The sequence below is a fragment of the Psammomys obesus genome, unplaced genomic scaffold, assembly GCF_907164565.1.
Source record: "Psammomys obesus unplaced genomic scaffold, mPsaObe1.curated_primary_1811, whole genome shotgun sequence".
NCBI lineage: Eukaryota > Metazoa > Chordata > Mammalia > Rodentia > Muridae > Psammomys > Psammomys obesus.
In genome coordinates, this window is record NW_026596443.1 from 4,448,967 (window position 1) to 4,471,970 (window position 23,004).

General features: G+C 37.3%; 1 protein-coding gene across 4 annotated transcripts in view; it reads right to left on the reverse strand.

The window, feature by feature from the left end:
* The window catches only part of Camsap2 (calmodulin regulated spectrin associated protein family member 2), a 79,416-nt gene that overhangs the window by 16,686 nt on the left and 39,726 nt on the right, over positions 1 to 23,004 (reverse strand). For 2 of the 4 annotated variants that reach the window (XM_055598065.1, XM_055598064.1), the window contains exons 3-9: positions 22,504 to 22,665; positions 17,903 to 17,986; positions 17,248 to 17,280; positions 12,424 to 12,565; positions 12,043 to 12,182; positions 4,977 to 5,070; positions 2,822 to 2,915 (exon numbers count right to left, since the gene is read on the reverse strand). In XM_055598065.1, the coding sequence (XP_055454040.1) occupies positions 2,822 to 2,915; positions 4,977 to 5,070; positions 12,043 to 12,182; positions 12,424 to 12,565; positions 17,248 to 17,280; positions 17,903 to 17,986; positions 22,504 to 22,665 (749 nt within the window). The remainder of the gene's footprint in view (positions 1 to 2,821; positions 2,916 to 4,976; positions 5,071 to 12,042; positions 12,183 to 12,423; positions 12,566 to 17,247; positions 17,281 to 17,902; positions 17,987 to 22,503; positions 22,666 to 23,004) is intronic. The other 2 variants (XM_055598067.1, XM_055598066.1) reach the window with 1 other exon arrangement.

The window sequence follows — 23,004 nt, forward strand, 5'->3', positions numbered from 1 at the left end:
TTCCTCCCCAAATGTAAAAACCTGATGTAAAAACTGGTTAACTGTCTCATTTTCAAACTTGCACAGAGTTGATTATGTGATACTCCAGTCAGCCAGGAGCTAGGTGGGTAGGGGTGCTGCTGGACCTGCCTTTTGCTGTGGCTGCCTTCTTTCTATTCGTAAGACCTTTAGTGTAGGTATGGTAGCATCTGTAGATGTGACATTATTCCCAGGGAGAGGAAAAATTAATCAAATCCTTCCTCAAAAGTTCTATGAAGGATCATGTGGAGGACCTAGGAGCCTAGGACGACAGTAGACAGTAACTCTTCAAGGAAAACAATTTAGAATCTACCTGGTTATTAGGGTTCTCCTAGAAAAGAGAGAGAAAGCAGCCACTGGGTTATCTACAATAAGAGGATGAGTCTCCATAGAACCTAAGCTGTATTTCTCCTGGGCCAGAAGACAATGGGGGACTGTTCATTCAGGGTCCTTATCCTAGTCATGACTGAATCATCTACTCTTAAAGCTTCACTGTTTACTTCTGAATAGAAGGTAGGCAAGTATAGGAATGATGATCCAGAATACTGAGCATTTTCTAAATTTTCAAGGGAAGAAATTTAGTCAGCCAGGAAAGCACCAAGGAAATTATATTTAGAAAGTTTCCCATATGGAAAAAATAAACAGGTGTTCCCAGATTACCTACACACACACACACACACACCCTTTTCCTTTTCTTAGGTGCTGGAGGTCAGACTCAGGAGCTTGTACATGCTAAGCAAGCATTCTGTAACTGAGCAATATCCCAGCATGAGATTGGTAGTACTTCGTAACTTAATCCTTCTGCACTAAACTGCAAGACTAGTTCAGAAGATAAAACTTAATCAAATAGTAAAAAAATTCACAGTAGTAAACTGGAGGCTAAGGGGAGAAAACCTTATATTACAGACACCAGAAAGTCCATGAAGGCAGGAAACATAGAGGAAATAGGATACTGCAAGTTCAGTCAAACCCTGAGTTCATGAACACATACTTGACAAAAACTTTTCACATGTGAGTGAGTGACAGCTTCAGAGCAAGTTTTTATTTTTACATAATTAGGCCACGAATTAATGCACACAGTACTTGGAAATTTTTAGTAATGACTTTTTAAAGTAAATTTTAATAGATCTCCATGATTTTCTAAAAATCAAGAAAAAATAATAACTTTAAACAAAATAAGAAGCCTGGAGCATCTAAAGTCAATATAAATTTCAAGTTGTAATAAGTCCAAATGAAAAGCTAAGGCTGGATGTGGTGGCACACACCATTAACCTCGGCACAAAGGAGGCAGGGCAGTGTACCTCTGTGAGCTACAGTCATCCTGGTCCAGCCAGAGCTACAGAGTGAGATCCTGTCAAAAACAAAACAATAAAAACCACAGAAAAAGAAAGAAGGGAAGGCAGGCAGGCAACATATAGATTCTGCTTAAAGTTTTCTTAAATTGAACTGCTGGATGTGGCAATGCATGCCTTTAATCCCAGCACTTGGAGGCTGAGGCAGAAGGGTCCCAGAGTTCAAGACTGGTATGGTCTATGCAGTTCCAGGACAGCCAGAGCTACACAGAGAAACCCTGTCCTGAAAAACCAACCAACCAAACAAACAAACAAACAACCAAACAAATAAATATTTTAAACTAGCAAATGGCTTTAACATATACTGGGGATTAGTATATGTTAAATTAGTAGTCAGGATTACCCTGGTATTAATTAGATTACTCTTACTTTACTTTCAATTCAGCTCCTGATGTTAAGGACCAAAGTATTCAACAAAGACTCAATATTTTATTTATTTAATTGCTACCTCTCAATAACTAACTAAGTAACCAGAAAACAAAACAGTGGTGTGGTCAGGTGATTTGGACGAAAAAGAAAAGGGGGCTCCCACTGACCAAGGCATTTGAGTACTTGGGTCCCAGCTGTGGTTCAGGGAGGCTATAAAACTTTCAGGAGGGCAGTCCTGCTGGAGAAGTGTCACTGTGGTGGGCTTTGAGGTCTGGAAGCCTTTCCTCACTTCAGTCACTCTCTGCTTGTGTGTTTGCAGCTGAAGATGAGAGCTCTAAGCTTCCTACTCTGGCTGCTGCCGCCAAGCCTCCCCCACTCTGGACTCTTCTAGACCTATAACCCAAAATAAATTCTTTCTCCCTTCAATTGCTTTTGGTGTTTTATCACAGCAATAAAAGTAACTAATATAAGTGGGGAAAACCTGTTTCAAAGATTTTTTTTTTTTTTTTAAAGAATAGGAAATTTAAAAATCCAGTTCAAGACAGCTCAGCAGGTAAAGGTACCTGTGGTCCAGCCTGGTGATCTGAGTTTGCTCCCAGGAACACATAAAACTGGAGAGAGCTGACACCTACAAACTGCCATCTGACCTCCACATGTGCTTACACACATAAGTAAATGTGGTTAAAAATGTGAAAATCCAGATATACTTTTAAAAGTTCCCTGAGGCCAAAGAATCATCTCTTAGATATTTTTCAATATTAATAATTCAATATTCAATATTAAGTAATTTCCAATAATAGGAGTAATGCAGCGAAAGTTTAATTTTAGGTTTCTTATTTGGAACTTAGAAAATTATCTCCCACTTCTCAGAGTTGGTTCATTAAAAACCTATTTATGAAACATTCATTTCAGTATAAATTTCGATTACATTTAAATTAAAATAGGTCTTATTAAAGAATAAGCTAATTTTAACTTAATCTACAAATCTAGCTGCAAAATTTAAAAACCCCTTTTAATGCAAATATATTATTTGATTTCATTAGTAAATCACATGGAAACAGTGCATTCATTGTGGAATCTACCTTGAGGTGAAGTCTGAACTAGATGAACTATCCAAGATGTTTCTTTTGGCAGCATTCAAGACAGGAACTGATGGCACATCTTTCGCAGGCTCAGCTGGAAAGAAAGATAAAATTTCAAATTTGTATGTTCAATTTATTTCTAACATTATTTCAGACATTCTAAGCCTTAAGCACTCACTTAAATTTTACTTTCTCTTCCCTTATTAGTTATAGACTAATCATGGTTTTCATTCTCTTTCTTTTCTTTGTTTCTCTTTCCATTGTTTCTTCCTTTCTTTGTTTCTTTCTTTGCTTCTCTCTTTTCTTTCTCCTTTCCTTTCTGTGCTGGTGATCAAGCCTAGGACCCCAGAACTACCTCAGCTAGCTTTTAAATAACTCTTTCTAATATAAATGTACCCTCAAATAATTTCCAAAAGATCAAAAGAATAAATTGCTATAATCTGACTTTTAAAATTTTACTTAAGGTTAATGAGGGAAGGTACCATTAAATACAGGTATTCAAAGCAAGGACAAGCCTGAGTGCTTAATATTGTGAACATTTTCATAGAGTTTTAGAGACACAAGGTCAGTTTCGGTTTGCTTTTTATGACATAGCTGGTAATTTGGTAGTTAACTAAAAATAGAATTTCACTGGAAAACCCTCATTGTAGCTAGCTTACATACTTGTAAGTAATTCTGCGGAGGTGAACACCTTAGTTTTGACTGATATTTAATGCAATGTTAATGATGTTGAATATTACTGTTGAGAGGTGGGTTTCACATATGAAATCATAAAAACAATGCAACTGAAATGTCAAATTGCAAAATATTGTATAAATATTGGTTATGATAATTACTAAAGGTAAATAACCTTCATGAATGGCCTTAACTTCTTTTTAGCTACTATTTTTTATCTAACAGGTCACTATTTAGAATCTACTTTAAGTGGCTTTGCGGTACCAGGATAGATCAAATACATATTATTTCATATTACACAGAATGTTGCCTGAAGGCAGCACACTTTATAAACTAAGATTATACCCACCAGAAAGATATGGTTTTCTTTTGCTATTATACAACCCCCTCATCTTTCTCCCTAATCTTTTTTTTTCTTTATATCTCTGGGAAGGAAGGGATTACAGTAATTAGAAAAAGAAAATGGTAACAAAGAAAGCTGCTAAGTAGCTTGGAGACAGAATAATCACATTTTGTGCTGGGCACAATAGCCACTGTAGCATAAAGAACTAGTCCCATGATTTTTGCTGGAAGAAAGTTCTAAGCTAAGAAGAAATGCTAAACTTAGAAGCATTATCTCCTGTAGGAATGTGTTTGATTTTAAAATGAAAGCCAGTTTTACTGTGCTAAACACATTTGCTCTATGAAAAAATTCAGGAGGAATTATTTTATTTATCTATCTATCTATCTATCTATCTATCTATCTATCTATTTATTCATCCATCCATCCATCCATCCATCCATTTATTTATTTTGTTTTCTGGCAGTGATGAAGTTTGAGCCCAGAACTATATGCAAGTTTTCTACCACTGAGCCATGTTCCCAGCCCTGGCCAGCAATTCATAGTCCTTTATTCCTAGGGACTTTTACAGCAGACCTCTTCTTTCTTATTACTTTTATCATAATTATATTGTAATAACAAACGCTGCTAGTTTTAAAAATATACATCCAGAAAGTGTTTCATGGTTTAACAAAAGATCAAGTTGGAGGTTAAGGTCAAGTCTTACTATGAGTGGAATTTGGGTAACATAATGTAAAAACAAAGAATCTAATAAGAAATGAGAAGTAGATGGCACCCAGTTAACAGTAAAAGTTCCATACCATAAGATATCAAATACAAGGACTATTTTTTTTTTTTTTTTTTTTTGCAGATAATTCGGTGCCAACCTAAAATAATAAAAAACTTCTACCTAAAAGAAAAACCAGATGAGATGGGCGGTGGTGGCACATACCTTTAACCCCAGCATTGGGAAGGCAGAAGCAGGTGGATCTTTATGAGTATGAGGGGCCAGCCTGGTCTACAGAGCTAGTTCCAGAATAGTCAGGGTACACAAAGAAACCCTGTCTTGAAAACAAACAAACAAACAACAAAAACCCCCAAACCAGATGAAATTTATAAAGTTCCAATTTTTCTACATTAAAAATTACAAAGACTAATTACCTCCTTGTGGACGAACAACACGAGGCTGTACAAATGATGGCTTCACAACTTCAAACCACCAGAACAGTTCTGCCATGAACACCAAATAGTTACTCTATATAAGAGAGTTGAGAAAATTAAAAGAAGCCCTAAATTAGGTAAAGCTAACCATATATGAATAATAAACAGTTATGTTTTATTCTCTCAAATATAGATTTGAATTCTACTCACTCACTATTAAAAATATTCACCATGCTTTATTAAACCAGATGTAAACAGTTTAGTACTTGTAAATACACATATTCAGACTTCTGCTATTTTCTTTTACACGCCAGAGCGAATCTCCCAGTCATCATGATCTCTAGCTATGTAGAACTCTGAGATTAAAAAAGTCCTTTCTTCCCAAACAAGTACATAAAGAGTATTTACCATTAAAAAAAAGATTTAAGATTTTTTGAAAAGTAATTAAATATATAATTTAAATATTGTATCCATATGTTTAATAATGCTAAATTTAATAGTAATCCATGTGCTAGATAACACTACACTCTATAGATTATGACTAAAATAATCTTGAAACATAAACATTGTTTTTTTTTTATAATTTAATGCCTCCTAATTTTGAAAACATTATGGATAACAATGTTATATTATTTATACTTGAAAACTTGTTTTCACTGTAAATTCCCAGATAATTCTTCTCAAAAGCTTATTTCCGTAGGATTATAATCTGTAACTACATATATACATGCATATATATGATCTTGGTTTTTATTTGTATTTATTTTTTTGAGGCACTCTTGAAACCTGAGCAGGAGGATTTCCCACTGTATTAGAATTAGGCTTATACATTAAAATGTATATGAAGGATAATTTAAATTTTAGATTATTTAATGTGTTTCTAAAAATAGCACTATACAAAACCCGTTTTCCTCATTATCACTGGAAATATGGGGGTTTTCTGATGTTTTCCCTTCTGCATATCTGCTAATTTTGGACAAGGTACTAACATAAACATACTTCCTTAGAGTTCACTGCCTGGATTTTTTTCATATTTAAGATGGTAATATTCACATATTCATCTCTGCCATCCTATTGCTCCAGAAGGCAAAAGAAACAAGGATGTCTTCAAATTGTCTGTTTGCAGCAACTGTTGCTGCCGCTTAGCAAAACAAAGAAGACTGGAAGAAACAGGTGACAAAAGGAAGGTCTCTGACACTTTCCCAAAACCAGCTCAGTGGACTTGATAAGCTTGAGACACAAGACACTGTGCAGGGTGACACAGAGCAGAAGACAGAATTTGTTAGGATGTCTACTGTACTTTTCACTATTTGTTTTCATTGTAAATTCCCAGATATTCAAATTCATATACATAAACAGCTATTATTTGAAGTTAATGAATTTTGTACTTTTTTTTTTTTTTTTTTAAAGTTTCAATCCCTTACACTGTGGCTAAGGCCACAATCCTGCTTGCCTTCCCTTTAGCTTCGCATTTCTGGTTTTATTTATTACTTATCCTTCCTCTCAACTTTCTTCCATTGACGACCTTCTCTCACTAAACCATCATGTTCTATTTCTCCTTACCCCTACACTCTTACCTTTGGATGAAATTCTTTTAGAACAGACTCACACTAAACCTTCATTTCTTCCCTTTCTATTGCCTGAACCATTCTAGTCTCATGCTAAACTGTACCACTCATCCAGAACACCACTGGTTCAGTTCACCACAGACTTTCCACTTTACTTGACTTCTCAGAACTAGGAGGTTCCTGATCTTTCTCTGCTCTGAAATACTGCTAATATCTATAACCATCACTGTATGAACCCTAAGGCACTGGCTACACTTACATAGATAATGGCCTACAGAGCATTTGCCTTTGTAAATCTCAAAGACCAAAACTGAAAGAGATCCTTTCTATAAAGTGATCTTGTTACTACAGTCTTATCTTACTGGTAGCACAGTACTCCAGAGACCCACAGCCAGACATTAAGAGGCAAGTTAGAGACCTTAGAACACTCAGCCCTAAAGGGGATGTCTCCATCAAATCCCTTCCTCGGGAAACCCACAGAAGAGTTGGTAAGAATGTAAGAACCAGAGGGAATGGAGGATACCAAAATAAGGCCCTCCAAATCAGCATGATCAACACACATATGAACGCACAGAGACAGAGGCAGCAAGCACAGGGTCTGCACCAGTCTGCATGAGCTGGGGTCCTAGAGCCCAAAGGAGAAGTGGCATTCCCCATCCCTAATCCAGAAGCTCTATCTTGAATTGCTAACTACTTGCAGATGAAAATTTAGTTTCCTCCAGGAGAGTTGCACTGGGGAACAAACTACTCTTAAGGACAGGCTGGATGCCAGCAGTAGATGGCCAAGAAAAAATGAACAAAATGGCATCTCTGGAGGCTCCCTGTCTCATAATGTTATTCAGGGCTTCCTTTTTAAAGTTTTAATTATTTTTAACATCTTTTACCTACAGGTTCTCTCTCTCTCTCTCTCTCCTCTCTCTGGCTTCCAGGTTAGTGTTTTTATTCTATTTTATTTTACTGTCATCCTATAGAAGCCTGTTTGTTTTCTAATGAGAGACAGAAAGGGTGTGGATCCGGATGAAAGAGGAAATTTGAGGAGGGTGGGGAAGAGCTAGTAGTAGAGGGAGTAGAAGCTGTAATCAGGATATATTCTGTGAAAAAAAAAATCTATTTTTAATAAAAGGAAAAAAGATTGACCATTAAAAAAAAATCTAACCAGCTTTATCAAACATCACATTCTCCAAAGTTTGTCAGCCAATACACCAGACTTCAAGGCCTAGAAAGGCAAAGCTTACGATCTCCATTATACGTTCATTAGTCTAAAACAGTTTTCAGAACACAATATTTATTGAAGAAATATATAAACTGATCCATAACAACAACAACAACAAAAACTTAAGTCAGCAAAACACCCAAATGTTGACAAAGGAATCTGTGACAATGCTTAATATTCACTGTCACCAAGAGGAGGCTGAGAAATACCTAGGAGTAGAGTTGCATGCACGGTTGAGTCTAGGAGAGCATTTCTGGGGAAGATTGATTAAGCTAGTGGAGAAGAACAATCTAGAACGTTTGCTCAAGAGGCTGGCAGCCCAGAAGGAATAAAAGGAGGAAGAGGAACCAGTTAGCTCAGGCACTCTCTCTGCCTCTTGTTCACCATGAAGAACAGTTTTGCCCTACTAGGCCTTCTCCACCATGACCGGTCCACCTCACCAAAGGCCAAAAGACAAAAACAAAACAGAGCCAGCTGTCCATGGACGGAAACCTCCGAAACTAATTAGAAATAAACCTTTCCTCAATCCTTTACTCCAATGCCTTTTACGGCAACAAAAGGCCAACTGGCTCATTAAGATCATTATGACCTTTTAAAGCCAAAGGATAAACTTCATAAGTACAGGCACTAGGTTCTACTCAACTAGTACAGATAACTAGGAGATTATTTTATCTTTTGAAACAATACCCCTTAAATGAGCAGTAATTATCTGTTGATAGAAAAGGAGTATTTATTTTAAGGACCTTGGTAAGAATTGTCCTAATAACATAATGGCAATAGTTGGCCATAAGATGGCAGAACTAAAGAAATAATTTTTCTGGTAACTACACTGGAGATTATTTCATTATAAAATTATGACTAAATGGCAATAAATTGGTCATATTCCAGAAATGGTACAACAATAATTTAAAATCATTTTTTCCAAGACAGAACCTGACTATGTAGCTCTGGATGGCCTGTAACTCACTATGTAGACCACATTGGCCCGTAACTCAAAGAAATCATCCTGCCCCTACTTCCTGAGTACTGGGGCTAGAGGTGTGCACCACCAAAACTAAGCTAGCATGTGTCTGCATGTGGACTTGTGTGTATGAAAGCAGAAGCCAGAAGAGGGTATCAGAGAAGTTACAGGCAGTTGTGAACCACTTAACATGGGTACTAGGAACTAAACTGGAAGAGCTCTGAGCCATCTCTCCAACCCCTACTTCCTTTAGTTAAGAAATACATTTACATGTTTAAACAGTGTAGAATGAGAAGTCTAGGAAACCTTAACACCTTCTCCCATATTCAACACCATACTCAGAAAAAGTTACTTTTGTTTTATAATTATACTGAAGATCTTTTTTCTGAATCTATGTATCTGACCCTATCTGATCTATGTGCAGTTGGTTCCAGGACCCCATATAGACACCAAAGATTTATGGATGTTTAAGTCCCTCATGTAAGATTGTGATGTATGGTTCTCCCCCCAACAATGTGAGTCCTGGGGAAAAAAAACTAAGGGTATTGGTCTTAGTAGTATGAGCCTTTACCAGCTGAGCCATCTCTCTAATCCCCACAGGATACTTAAAACCACCTCCACATTACTTACTGATAGTTAATAAAGTATGTAAATAGTTATTACACTGAATCGTTTAGGGAAAAATGGCTGAGAAGATAGGTCAGTGTTCCCAAGTTTGATCCCTAGCCCTGAAGGGGGAGGGGGGAGAGAAAGGTTTACAATACACACATACACACAAGGTTATATACTTTTGTTAACACTACCCTCACTTAGCAGTATCTTAGGGAGCTTTCTATTCAGCAAAAGCAACAAAACTCTGAACTATCTTCTTTTACATGGATCACTTACATTATAAAACATTCAAATTTATGATCCCACTAAAATGGATCATTTCTAACTTTTCACCATCATAAGTAATCTTTTATGTGCCTTTGGATGGCCACCCCTTTCCCCTAAAGAACAGTTTATCAAGTACACTGGAAGGGAGCTAGGCTCCAACTAGGACATAGCCTGAGTTTTCAATGCTTTTTTGGGTGGTGCTTAGGATCTAGTACAGGAACCTGCTTAGGCAATGTCCAACAGTCCTCTAAAGCAGCTATATCCTAACATATTTTTATAAGGTGGTGCTCATTTCCTATACATTCCTAAACCCCCACTATTAAAAGTTAAAGTGAAAATGAGGTGCCCAGCAATATGGACCAAGGAAGCTCTCTGGAGCTTAATCTTAAGATAGTACACTAAATTCAAACTTATGGTTATGATAATTAAGCTAAAAATGCAGAATATGAACAAAGAAATTTTACTGACAATTATTTATTTTAAATGAGCCTGACTTAAGGAAATATTTTTATATTTGGATTATGCTCAAAATGATCTAAATATCAGGATTATATGGTTTATTGAAAGTCTATATTCTTTTCTATTCTCCAGAATTGACAGGAAGGAACACTACCAAACTTAGTCTATAACAACTTTTAAAAAATATATACATTTTAGGTATATGGTAAATTTTCATGTCATATTATAGAAGTAGTACTTGAGTCATGGGGAATAGTGCCTCATTAGGAAATGCTTTATCATTAGCTTTATCTTCTGCCCTCTGGAGATTCTGAAATGGACAAAGGAAGAAGAGAAGATACTGGACAGTAAGAATTTCCAAGGAGTCTTATGGAAGAAGAGAGTGATGGGGATAGAGGGACATGGAGGGGACAGAAGCCCAACAAGGAGACCAACAAAGCCAAAGGATCTGAGCCCAGGGGGTTCTGCAGGGACTGATGTACCAACTGAGGACCACTCATGGAAAGGACCTAGACCCCCTGCTCAGATACGGCCAATTGGCAGCTCAGACTCCATGTGGATCTCTGAGTGAGGGGAGAAGGGGCTGCCTCTGTCATGAACTCAGTTAACTATTCTTTGATCACTTGCCCTGGTGAGGCCTTGCCAGGCCACAGAGGAAGAGGAACCAGGCAGTGCTGATGAGACTTAACAAACTATGGGCAGATGGCAATGGTGGAGAACTCCCCGTTTCAGTAGACTAGGGCAAGGGGATGAAGGGAAGGGGGAGGTATGATTGTGGGACTGGGGGGAGTTGAGGGAGGAGGCTTTAATCAGGATATATAATGAATAAATTGTGAAAGAAAAGTTCTAAAAGAAAAGAATTTCAAGTATAAGGCACTAGCATCACCACAAGAGGGGCTCCTGAGCACTTGTAAGGAGGACTAGCCTTGCACCTCTGACTTCTGCTCAACAGAAACATGTTACCACCAAGACAAGCTTCTCGGTCAAACAAACAATATTATAAGATCATTTATCCCTAAAGCTGTGAAACAGAAACAGCACATTGATTGACAAAGTTGATATTGCTACAATGGCCAAATCACTGAAGTGATCTATAGATTCAATGTTAGTCCCATCAAAGTTCCAATGACATTCTTTACAGAACTAGAGAAAACAATCCTGAAATTCATGTGGAAGGCCCAAACCCTGAAGCAAAGACATCCTAAGCAAAAGGAGCATTCAACATCTGATTTTAAAAATATACCAAAGAGGTCTCAGATGGCTCAGTGGGGCAGCATGAACCCAAGTCTGGATCCCCAGCACCTCTATAAAAGTGAGGAGTGACAGCCCTATCTATCACTCCACACAGACACACGTCCCAACACACTGACACTTTACATTTAGCTCTCTAATTAAAAATTCTTCATGAAAAAGAGAGCTTCATTGCTCTATTTGCTCTGTTTGCTGGCTGTCTCATTATAACGCATGAATCAACTCACTATCAGTCTCAAAGCACTGGGGTTACTGGCACACACCACACCTGGCTTGCTTTAAAAAAGAATCTCACCTTTGTTACAGTTATCTATGATCAAAAACTATTTCATGATTCATACTCTACGTTGTCCACACTAAAACAACAGATCAACTTACATATGACTTTACCTTTATAATGTAAAAGTCTTGTAGCTAGCAACGGATATTTAAAGAGAAAAAAATCACCCCCTCCCAACTTCTTCACTGATAAAGTTAATATGTAAGCTTTTACTTATATTTATTCATATTCAGAGATAGAATTGTATCCCTGGCTCCTTAGACTCATCACAAAGCTCAGACTGGCCTTGAACTCCTACTCTTCCTGCCCCTCCCCACTTCTATTGCTAGTATTTCAGAAGACTGAATTTGGGTCCTGTGAATGACAGGTAATACTGTATACTGAGATATATTTCCAGCTTGCTGTCCCAGCTTTTAAACTTTAACAAAAGGCAGAAAGAGAATGATTTCATTTACCTTTATGGACGAAGCAGCATAAAGCATATCTTCCAAGCTGAAATGGCAGCAATGGTTTAAGTATTCTTGGCAAAATTCCTGAATCAGTTGTAGGTTATACAGGCTATCAGCCAAAGACATAGTTTCTTTCAAACAAATATCTTCAAATAAAAAAGGGGATAACTTTGGGTTAACTATGAACACTTCATAACTACTGACAGTACAAATACACAATTATGTAAAATCTCTTTAGCAAACGTATTTATAATAATAGCCACTAGACAGAAAGTTATCAACTTTCTCAGAATTAAATGTTTCTAAACTCCATCAGTTACTAAATATTGTTGGTTTAAATATTTTTTGCCATCTATGCATTTAGAAATACACCCCTGAAACACTTACCCTCCAAGCGGACAACCCCAGGGCAGTAAAAGTGAATAAGAGCAGCCAGTGCACAGCCGTCCGTACCATCCTTCAACAAGTTTTCCACCAATGGAATGCAAGGCAGTTGCTTAAGCAATGTCTGTTCCTTCCTGTAACGAGCCTATAATATAAAGAGTTCTAAATAAATACTAAATTACGCAAGGAAAACCAAACAAAACAGAATTGTAAATTCTAGTTCTTAGTCATATTGAAAAATATAAATAAGGAGAAATAAGAATTATCAACTCCTCAGCCTTTTTTTCTTTTTTTTTTTTTTTTTTTTTTGGCATTAATACAGTACCCAGGTTAAATTTACCATAACAACAATAATTTTTTTTTCTGTTGTTGGTGTTTTGTTTGTTTGTTTGTTTGTTTGTTTTTTTGTGTAGTCTTGGCTGTCCCGGAACTCACTCTGTAGACCAGGCTGGCCTCAAACTCACAAAGACCTGCCTGCCTCTGCCTCCCGAGTGCTGGGATTAAAGGTGTGCACCCCCTCAGCTGGCACCTGCCTCTGTCTTAACATTTTTATCCAGACACAGTTATTTTTAGAAAGCAAAGACTTCTCTTTCTGAGGGAGCAGACACTTAGACTGGGCTCTGTCCCTGGTTCTGATGTTTGGTGCCCTATAGCCTGACACCCGGGGGACAGGTGAAACAGAGTATTTTGGTCCTGTTTCCCTTGGATAGTACTTTCTAGCTGCTCCCAATTCTGACAGCAATTATAATTATGTTTTCTCAAATGATACCTTTGCCCTTCAAATCTGTCTTTCTGTGTAAGAACTTTCAGTCTTAAGTCTAATACTAAAGAAAACAAAAATTTAATCAGTAAATGAACAGAACTGATTTGAATGCAAAGTGTTCAGATCTGTTTTTGATAGCGTAACTATAATAAATTAAATTTGATATCATTGTTAAAATGTTATATTAAGTTTACAGATTTTAAATTACTAGCGGTGGCAGTGTCAAGAGGCCAGCCTGGTCTACAGAGCAAGTTTGAGGACAGCCAGGCTACACAGGAAAACCTTATATCTAGAAATCAAAATAATAAAAACGTTAAGGCAGCTCTCTAAAAATGAGAAACACTGTAAAAAGTTAAGAGAGAAATTCTTGAGCCAAATTACCTGCACTTATATCCTGGTTCTTCCACTTATTACCTATGACTTCAGACAACTTACCTAAACGCTCTTTTTCCTTACCTGTAAAATGGGAATAGTAGAACCTACTTTGCCGTAATTACTGGGGCACTTAAAAAGATGACAGACACACAGTGTACACTACTGAGCACACAGAGGCAACAGTTAGCTGCTATGAACTAGAGGCTTTACTAAAGCCCAAAAGAATACAATTTATTAACGATGCATAATGCCTTTTATTGGCAAATGCATGATTATAAAGGCTACTGATACGGAGTAGTCACTTTAAAAATATCGACTTTATGTCTACGGGTCCCTGCCTGCATGTAAATGTGTACACCAGCTGTGTGCCTGGTGTCTGTGGAAGCAGAGAGGCTTAGAACCTCTGCAACCTGAGTTACAGAGGGTTTGGAGCCGCCGCGTGGGTTCAGGGGCCTGAACATGGTTCCTCTGCAAGAGCAGCAAGTGCGCTTAACTCTTGAGCCATCCTCCAGCTTCAGTTGTCATTTTTATAAAAGAACAATTTAAATTATTTCTTCCAATTCTATTTAAACTGTCATGTCTGCAATTTATAATTAAAATACAGTTGTGAAGAAAAATGCTTGTGAGAATAAAACCAGAAAATTCAACTTTATTGAACAAAATACTTAACACATGAAGTTCTAATTAGATTCTTTTAAGTGACATCCTCCAAAACACATATGCACCATTGAAGAAAAGATACGTTTTTCTGTTTCTCTCTCCCTGCCTACTGATTAGCAAAAATCATGAGGTATGTTTTTTTCTTGGGGGAAATCCCTCTATTTATTTATTTATTTATTTATTTATTTATTTATTTATTTATTTATTTATTTATTTATTTGAGCAGCGCAAAGCAGACATTATATACCTAACTCACATATCACCTACATTCAGAAAACAGTTACGTAGCTGGGTACAGTGGTGCATGCCTATAATCCCAGCACTTGAGGAGACAGAGGCAGGCATATCTCTGTGAGTTCGAGGTCAGCTTGGTCTACAAAGCGAGCCCAGAACAGCCAAGGGTACACAGAGAAACACTGTCTTGTAAAACAAAAACAAATTACATACATGTGCAATCTAGCACACAGGTTCTACTTTTCCTTTCCTTTTCTCTTTTTTTGGGGGGAGATGGTGGTGTATCTATGCAGCCTAAGCTGGCTTTGATATCTCAATCCTCTGGCCTCAGCCTCTGAATGCTGGTGTTACAGTTGTGAGACATCTTTGATTACTAACTTTTATATCACCCTTAAAAAAACTCTCATTTTGTTTCTGGGAGATAATTTAAAGAGTGTGGGAAGAGAGGAGAAAAGGAAGAAAGAAAACAGAGCAGTTGTAAGATCCCTTTCCAGGTAGTAAGCACTGTCCCAGCCCTGCCTTCGTTTCTCCAGTTATCTAGCATAAGAGGCGGACTGAACCAACTTAGTATCACAAACAAAACTGGTTTCATTTATTCTATTCCCTCTGCCAAGCGGCATTTATGAATAAGGAGAGAGAGAGAAAGAGCTAACAATAAATGTCTATGGTTTAGATATTTATGAGTGATAGGCCAAAGCATTTTCCTAAAGATTATATCCAATAAAATCCACTGAGCAAATGAACTTTAATGTAAGGTTTGTACAATTTCTAGGCAAGTTTATCTGAAGTCCCTGAGTTATATGGAACTTTTTAATACTGAACATGCCTTTTGTTTTGAACTGAATCCCAGGCGGGCCTTGAACTCACTGCATAGCCCAGGATCAATGTGAAATTCTGATCCTTCTGCTTCTGTCTACCAAGTGCTGAGACTACAGGTATGTAGACATCACATCTAATTTATGCAATTTTGGGTGTTGGGAACAAACCCAGGACTCCATGCATGTTAGACAAGCACTCTGTCAACTGAAAAACACACCCAGGCCATACTTTATAAATTCTCTGCACAAAAATATTTCATAGTCCCTCTATAAACTTGAAAATCTAGCATTCAAAAGACCACCATATTTTATATCAATGTTTATGATATATCCATATGCACACACACATATATATTCACTTACATATATGTATGGGTGTTCTGCCTGCATGTATGTCTGGTGCACCACTTGCATAACTGGTGCCTTCAGAGGTCAGTAGAGGGTGTGTGATCCCCTGGGACTGGAGTTATGAACTGATTGTGGGCTGCTATGTGGATGCTGGGACTTGAACCCAGGTCCTCTGGCAAGAGTAGCCAGTGCTCTTAACTGCTGAGCCATCTATGCAGCCCACTAAGTTATATTTTTATCAGGATGGTGTATAAGAGGTCTTAGAATGCTTTAGCTGTCCACACTTAATCCTGAAACATCAATCTGCCAACACTCACGCCAGTGTCGCCATAGTAGCCTATACTACAGGGCGGGGGACACGCTTTCTTCGGAAATTCGCTCCCTGGAAGGTCCTTGGCAGACTCATCCCACTTGGAAAAGAGACGTATTCTGAGATTTCTACGCTTTTTCAGTTGTGGCTCTGGGGCTGGGTTAATGAATTCTCTGATCTTTCTCTGTGACTCCTAAAACAGCACAACTAACTTTATAAGAGAAATTTATTATTAGTAGATTGTTAAAGGCTTTAATAAAAATAATAACTTTAAGAAAAGTAATAAATTAGATTTAGTATTAATAGGCATTAAAAATAGTGAAAAAATAATAGGCTCCTTCTTAAGAAAAAATAGCATGAGAGGTGCAGCTGGCGGGGTTTCCCCTCCCTTCAGTGCCTTGTTTCTAAGGAAGATTATAAATCTAAGCAGGACATAAGGGAGGATGGTTAACAAAGGTGTAGTTAGATTTTGATACAGAGAAAGATTTTGGCAGGCATCTGACTTAGCTCCTGACTTTCCTCTTCACTGGTTAGCAATAATGAAACTACATTTGAGGTTTCTTTTTCTTTGTTTGCTCTGATCAAAAAGTTTTTAGGCCAAGATTTCTTGTGGGCACTGCTTTATGTTTGATTGCATTTTGAGTTAAAATGTAAACTTTGTATTCTTGGTAAAAGTGTGAATGTTCTGGGAAGTATGCCAATTTTAAGGTGCCTTTTGTATAAAAATACTAGCTTGATTTCAGTAAAGTTGCAGCAGAGTCAAAACCATCAAGGTGTCTCTATCTGTCAATTCATCGCCGAAACCGTGTCTTCCTGTCCAAAGCCCTGTTCTCCCGCGGACGCCGGGAGCCCGACTAAGCCGGTCTGTGGCATCAATCATCAGGTCAAACCATACTTTCACACAGTTGAGGTACAATACTGATGAGGACACAGAAAAGCTTTTGATTTTCATCAAACAGTAAAGTGTTATCTTCAGTTAGGGTAAAAAGAAAATGGTTCTACCAAAAGGAATTTAATCATGCAGACAACTAACACAAGTGATTATTCAAATTCATGTTTATGGAAACTCTTAATACTAGCAAGATTTTGTATCCACAGGCTGTTTTACCCACATGCAGCAGTAATAATGGTCTGTGGATTTTGTGATGAGCAAACGTGTGCTTATTCTTTAAACCATCCTTAAGAAAATATCTTAAAACCTAATCCCTCTACTAATGACAAAGAGATTTGTATGAAATGACAATACCAGCAAGCTATAAACAATACCACCAATACCATTACGGTCTGGAGAGAAAATCGAAGCAGTGAGGAAAACTTACTGGAACCAGTTTCCAAAACCATTTGGAAGGAGACTTCAGAGGAAGCAGTGGAGGGAGAAAGGGAAGTAGGATAAAGGAAAAGTCAATCAGAACCATCCAATTAGCAAGTTAAAGCAGGGCCTCTGACAGAGGGGCTCTCATTCAGCTCTCACAGGTTTATGCTAATTAACACTTTACTTACAACTTCACCAATTTCTAGTAGCAATATCAGTATCATCTCCTCTCACTTGCTCTCCCCATACAGAATCACATTTTAGGATATCAAGGATTTTAGCAACAAATAATTTTATTTCAGAGGTTCAGAATCACATATTGTACTTAAAAATACATCCATATTCTTTAAGTAAAAAGGTTAGATCCTTAGACATTAGTAGACCAACTCTCAGAAAGGAATAGTCTTTCTCTAATAAACAGAAGCATAAAGCAATGAGCAATGTAGCTGAAGTCATTAGGAATCTAAGTGATGTCTAATATTGCTATCTCAGGGTGTCCTACAGAATATCATTTTTATTCTTTAAAAACTAAATTCAGTAAGTTTCTACTTTCTGTATAAATTAAATATTAGTGATTATTTTGTATTTCCCAGAATAATTTCTGGTAACTCTAAAATAAACGAATGTATCATCATAAGTACATTTGACACTGTGGTGTATACCTTTTGACCTCCTGGAGCTTCAGCTGTGTGGTGCTCTTTAGACTTTTGTTCTTGTTCCATTATGTCTTTCAAGTGTTCATTTACCTTAAAATATAAAAATCAATTTGAATTTACATTAAAATTTAGTAATAAACTGACATGGTTAGAGTCCCAATATTAAGTACAAGTAACATTGAAAATGTCACTTTTACAACTAGAAAAGACTACCCTAGAGGGAACTTTACTTGAAACTCTAAAATCAGTTCTACAACTTACACAGTAAACATTGCACACCTACTGTATGACAGATACTGGGAAGTTCCAGTTCTAGTGAGAGCTTACTATACTTTTAACATGTATTGTATTACTAGGCATTCAACACACAAAGCCTGTCAGAGATAACAACTTTTATACACATGTAAATGGTGGAGCATGAGCTACCATGTGAGATCCTGTGTTCAACCAGAACACCAAACACATACAGTAATGAACGCAAGTGTGTATACATGTGTTAAAAAAAAAAACAAAACAAAACCTGTAAATAAAGTTAAACAAAGGCAAGCAGAAGAAGGAAAGGACTCAGTCTTAGGAAGAAATAAACACAATGGACTGTATTCACACTTCTAAGGTGTTCACCCTAACTGAAAACTTGACACAGCCTACAGGTGTACCTGGGAAGAGTCTCACTGAGTAACTGTCTACATTGGGTCGGCCTGTGGACACCCGTAGCGGAGGCTGTCTTAAATTAACTGATGTGGGAGATAGAGCCCACTTGTGGGTGCGCCAATGGCAGGAGTAGGAGAAAGTGGTGCATGCGCGTGTGTCTGTGTGTGCGTTTGAGTGTCTGTGTGTATGTAATGAAATGTGTAAGACTTGAGACACTGAGCACAAGCAAGCAAGAAAGCAGCATGAATTCATTTGTCTGTGTTCTTGGCTGTGGGTAGGATGTGACTAGCAGTTTGAAGTCTCTCCCTTGATATGCCCACAATGATGAACCGTAACTTAGAAATAGTAGCTGAAATAAAGCCCTTTGTTTTCTAAGTTACCTTTTATCAGGGTATTTTATCACAGCAACAGAAATGAAACAGGACACTGGCCTCTTCACAACTGATACAATAAAGAGTGACTAGAACTTATGCAGAAAAGTAACCTCACTGGCTTAAAGAATCAAAGAGAAATCTGACACTATCAGAGTAGATGTGAAGTGCATCCTGGGAAGGATGGAACCACAGTTAAGGAAGACCAAAGTCTACATTGGTGGTTTTCAACCTTCCTAATGATGCAGCCCTTTAATCTAGGTCCTCATGCTGTGCTGCTGATCCCCAACCATAAAATTATTTAGTTGCTACTTCATAACTATAATTCTGCTACTGCTATGAACTGCAATGTAAATATCTAGTATGGAGAATATGTGACCCCCACAGGGTTGTGACCTACAGGTTGAGAGTCACTGCTTTAGGGCAACAGGATGAAAAAGGGTATTCCAAGCCAACAGACCTAGGAAACAAGCAGATGTTGCTGTTTCTGACAAAAAAGAATTCAAACCAAAACTGGCAAAAAAAAAAAAAAAAAAAAAAAAAAGAACAGAAAGAAAAAAAGAGGGTCACTTCTAACTGGTTAAAGGAACAATCCACTAAGAGGATGTTAGATAGGTACATGCAATTTCATAAAACAGACATCACTACATAAATGCATCGTCACAAATTAATGCCAGCACAACTGTGGGCAATCTCAGTGCCTACTTTCACTAATGGGCAGGTTATTTTGGCAAAAAGAATCAATAGAAAGACATCTGAATGACACCACAAATCAAAAGGACTTGAGGTATATACAGAATATTCCCTCCATACACTGTAAAGTATACCCTTTTTTCCCAGCAGCCCATGGGAGTTTCTTTTAAAATATATCTACATCAGGACAAAGTCAACAAATATGTGAAGACTGAAATAATTCCTTGTATTCTACCTTATCACAATGGTCTACGGCTACAGATCCCACCGACCCTAGAGCTCATGGAAAGAATAAAGCAAACTGAACTGGTTGAGGAAGAAGGCCTAGAAGAAATCAAGAAGGGAAAAAAAAGCCATGAAACAAATGAAAACATACCAAAACACTACAAAAAACAATGAATGAAAGCAGTCCTTGGAGTACTAGGGTGGAAGATAATTTATGGCTCTAAGTGCCTACATTAGGAAGTCAGAGAGCTCTCAAATAATGACTTAATGTTATACTTTAAATCTCTGGAAAAAGAAAAACAAGCCACATTCTAAATCAGTAGACAGAAAGAAACCAGTAAGATCAGGGCAGAAATTAATGAAAACACAAAAAAGAACAAATAATGAAACACAGAGTTGCTTCTCTGGAAAGAAGACAAAACTCAGCCAAACTAATGAACAGAAAGAGAAGACACAAATAAATTAATTTCTATGTGCCTATGACTTATCAAAGCTAAATCAAGATGAGAAAACAATTTTAAAAGATCTAACAGCAGTGATATTGAAGCAGCAATTAAACATATCCCACACCAAAAAAAAAAAAAAAAAAAAACAAAAAACAAAACAAAAAAAAAAAACGGTCAGGCCCAGATGTATTCACTGGTGATATTTACCAGACCCTCAAAGAACTAAACCCAATGCATCTCAATCTATTCCATAAAACAGAAAAGGAAAAACAAAACAAAACAAAACATGGCTAAACTCTTTACAAAGTTAATATTATTCTGACACGCTGAACAAAAACAGAAAAAAAAATTACAGACCAAACTCTCTGATAAATATAGTTGCAAAAATTCTCAACAAAGTATTTACAAACTTGGTTCAAGAATACATCAAAAAGATCATTAGCCATGATCAGGTTGGCTTTAATTCCAGAGATGCAGGAATAAATGGACTCAAGGACAGAATTACACAGCCATCTCCACAGGTGCAGGAAAAGCTTTTGAGGAAATCTAACACCAATTCACATGAGCAGTCATACAGAAGGGGCTGGAGAAAGACGGCTATGGAACTATACAGAATTTTCAAAAGAAAAACTACAAATGGTTATAAATATTTTTAAAGGTGTTCAATATCGTTAGCCACGTACATGCCATGGCCTCGATGTGGTGACCAGAGGACAAATTGCTGGAATTAATTGTCTCTATAGCCAAGCCACAGGTTTCTGATCCAAGTTTACAGTATCAGACAGGAATTACCTCCTGTGAGGAAGCCTCAAATCCAATCTGAGAGAAGTTTTGTTAGCCCCATAACTGCCATGCCACTTTGGTACCAGTGGGCATACTTGCCTGGCAGATCATATTATAGCACACACACACACACACAGTCTAGCAGTGGGTAAGAGCATGTATCAAACTGCCTTCTAAATATTTATGTTTATTCTCACAGATCTGCTTTCAGCCTTGGTCAGATACTTGTTGCAGTGGGTAGTACTTGAAGAGACTTACGGCTGGTCAAAGAGTTAATGAGTGACTGTTGAGTGCTCATCCCCAAATGGGACATCTACATAATCCCCTGCCCCAGAGGCTCAGGGAACTTCATGGAAAATGAGGTAGAAATAAGAGTTGGAGAAGGGAGAGGACTGCTGGGAAATGCTGTCTTCTAGACATGACACAGCCACTGTAGTCATGACTGCACACAATCCCCGTCACTGCTTTCCAAGCACTCAAACTACAGGTGGGCTGCTAGCTTTCTGTAGGTTCAGATCGGAACTCTGGACTTGATGTAGCAAATGCTTTACTTACTAAGCCATCTCTCCAGCCCAATTTAGCTTATGACAAGATTCATGCAAGCATTTAAGAAAGGACACCTTAAGTTTTAACTTCTAATTTGTTCAGTGCTAGGCCACAAATCTGGTTTAATTTATCTCTGCAATCACAACTGTAAATTAAAGTAGATCCATCCGGATATGGGGGCAAAAAGTTTGTAATCCCAGCACCTGAGAGACAGGGCAAAAGGCTCTCAACAAGCTTCATCAGTCAGGCCTATATACTGGGTGAGACCTTGTCTCAAAACTGAATGAAAAAAAAAAAAAAAAAACAACACAAGAACAAAAACAAAAAAACTGAATGTATGGATGTGGGTCAAAAAGAATTAACTACTCAAATGACAAGGAGAATTATAAGAACTCAACCGTGTTCAAAGCACAAAACAAAAAAAATCTCTAAGAAAATGAATCCACAGTCAATACAATTTTGTATAATTTGATTAAACAAACCTAAGACTCTCCTAATAAGAAATGTGTGAGAATTAAATCATCCAAAAATATTCACTGCTCACTATGTGGTTCTCTATTCTGAATACTCTGAGTTTTGCAAAAATCCAGTAATTATAGCTATTGTTAAATATATATAAATCTGTTTCACCATTTCAACACTTTCATTTTAAGACTAGGTCTCACTGTAGCCCAGTCTGGCCTTGAATTCAGTAATCCTGCTTCAGCTTCACAGGTGCTGAGATCACATACTAAGCACTGTGTTCAGCCTTACGCTTTTTAAAATAAAATATCTCAAGCATTGTACAACTTTTTATTTTATGCTTTTGATTCACAACAAAAAGCCGTGCAGGAGCAATGCATACCTGAGGGGTTTAGTTATTAGAAGCATTTTCAATCAAGTATAAGCCTACCTTATTTATCCAGTACATGACAGCATCCTCAATATCATAGGGTAGATCTGTGGCTTGAAAAAAAGTTGAATACTGTTGAGCACATGCAATTACTTTTTCTACGCTGACCATCTCTACAGTGTAAGCCATCATTAGAGTATCAATCATGGCCAAATGTGCACTCTGAAAATAGAAAAGCACAAACAGTTTCAAAATTACACTTAGAAATTGCTTCACTGTAAAATATTAGCATTTTCTTAAAAACAGTAGTAAAACCAGAACACAGACAAGTGTTAAGAAAGCACAAAGCATGCTAAGATGAGCTGACAGGACCAGACTCATTTCATTATTCAAACACTATCAAAAATCCATGTTGAGATGCTCATTACCTATTCAAAGGCTCTTTTCCCCCTTTCTCGTGTATCATGTGCTTTGCAGTTTACACACTCCAGAATCACCTTTAGTAATTTTGTTTTTCAAACTCACATAGTTTAACTTTATAGTTCCAATTTTTAAAATATC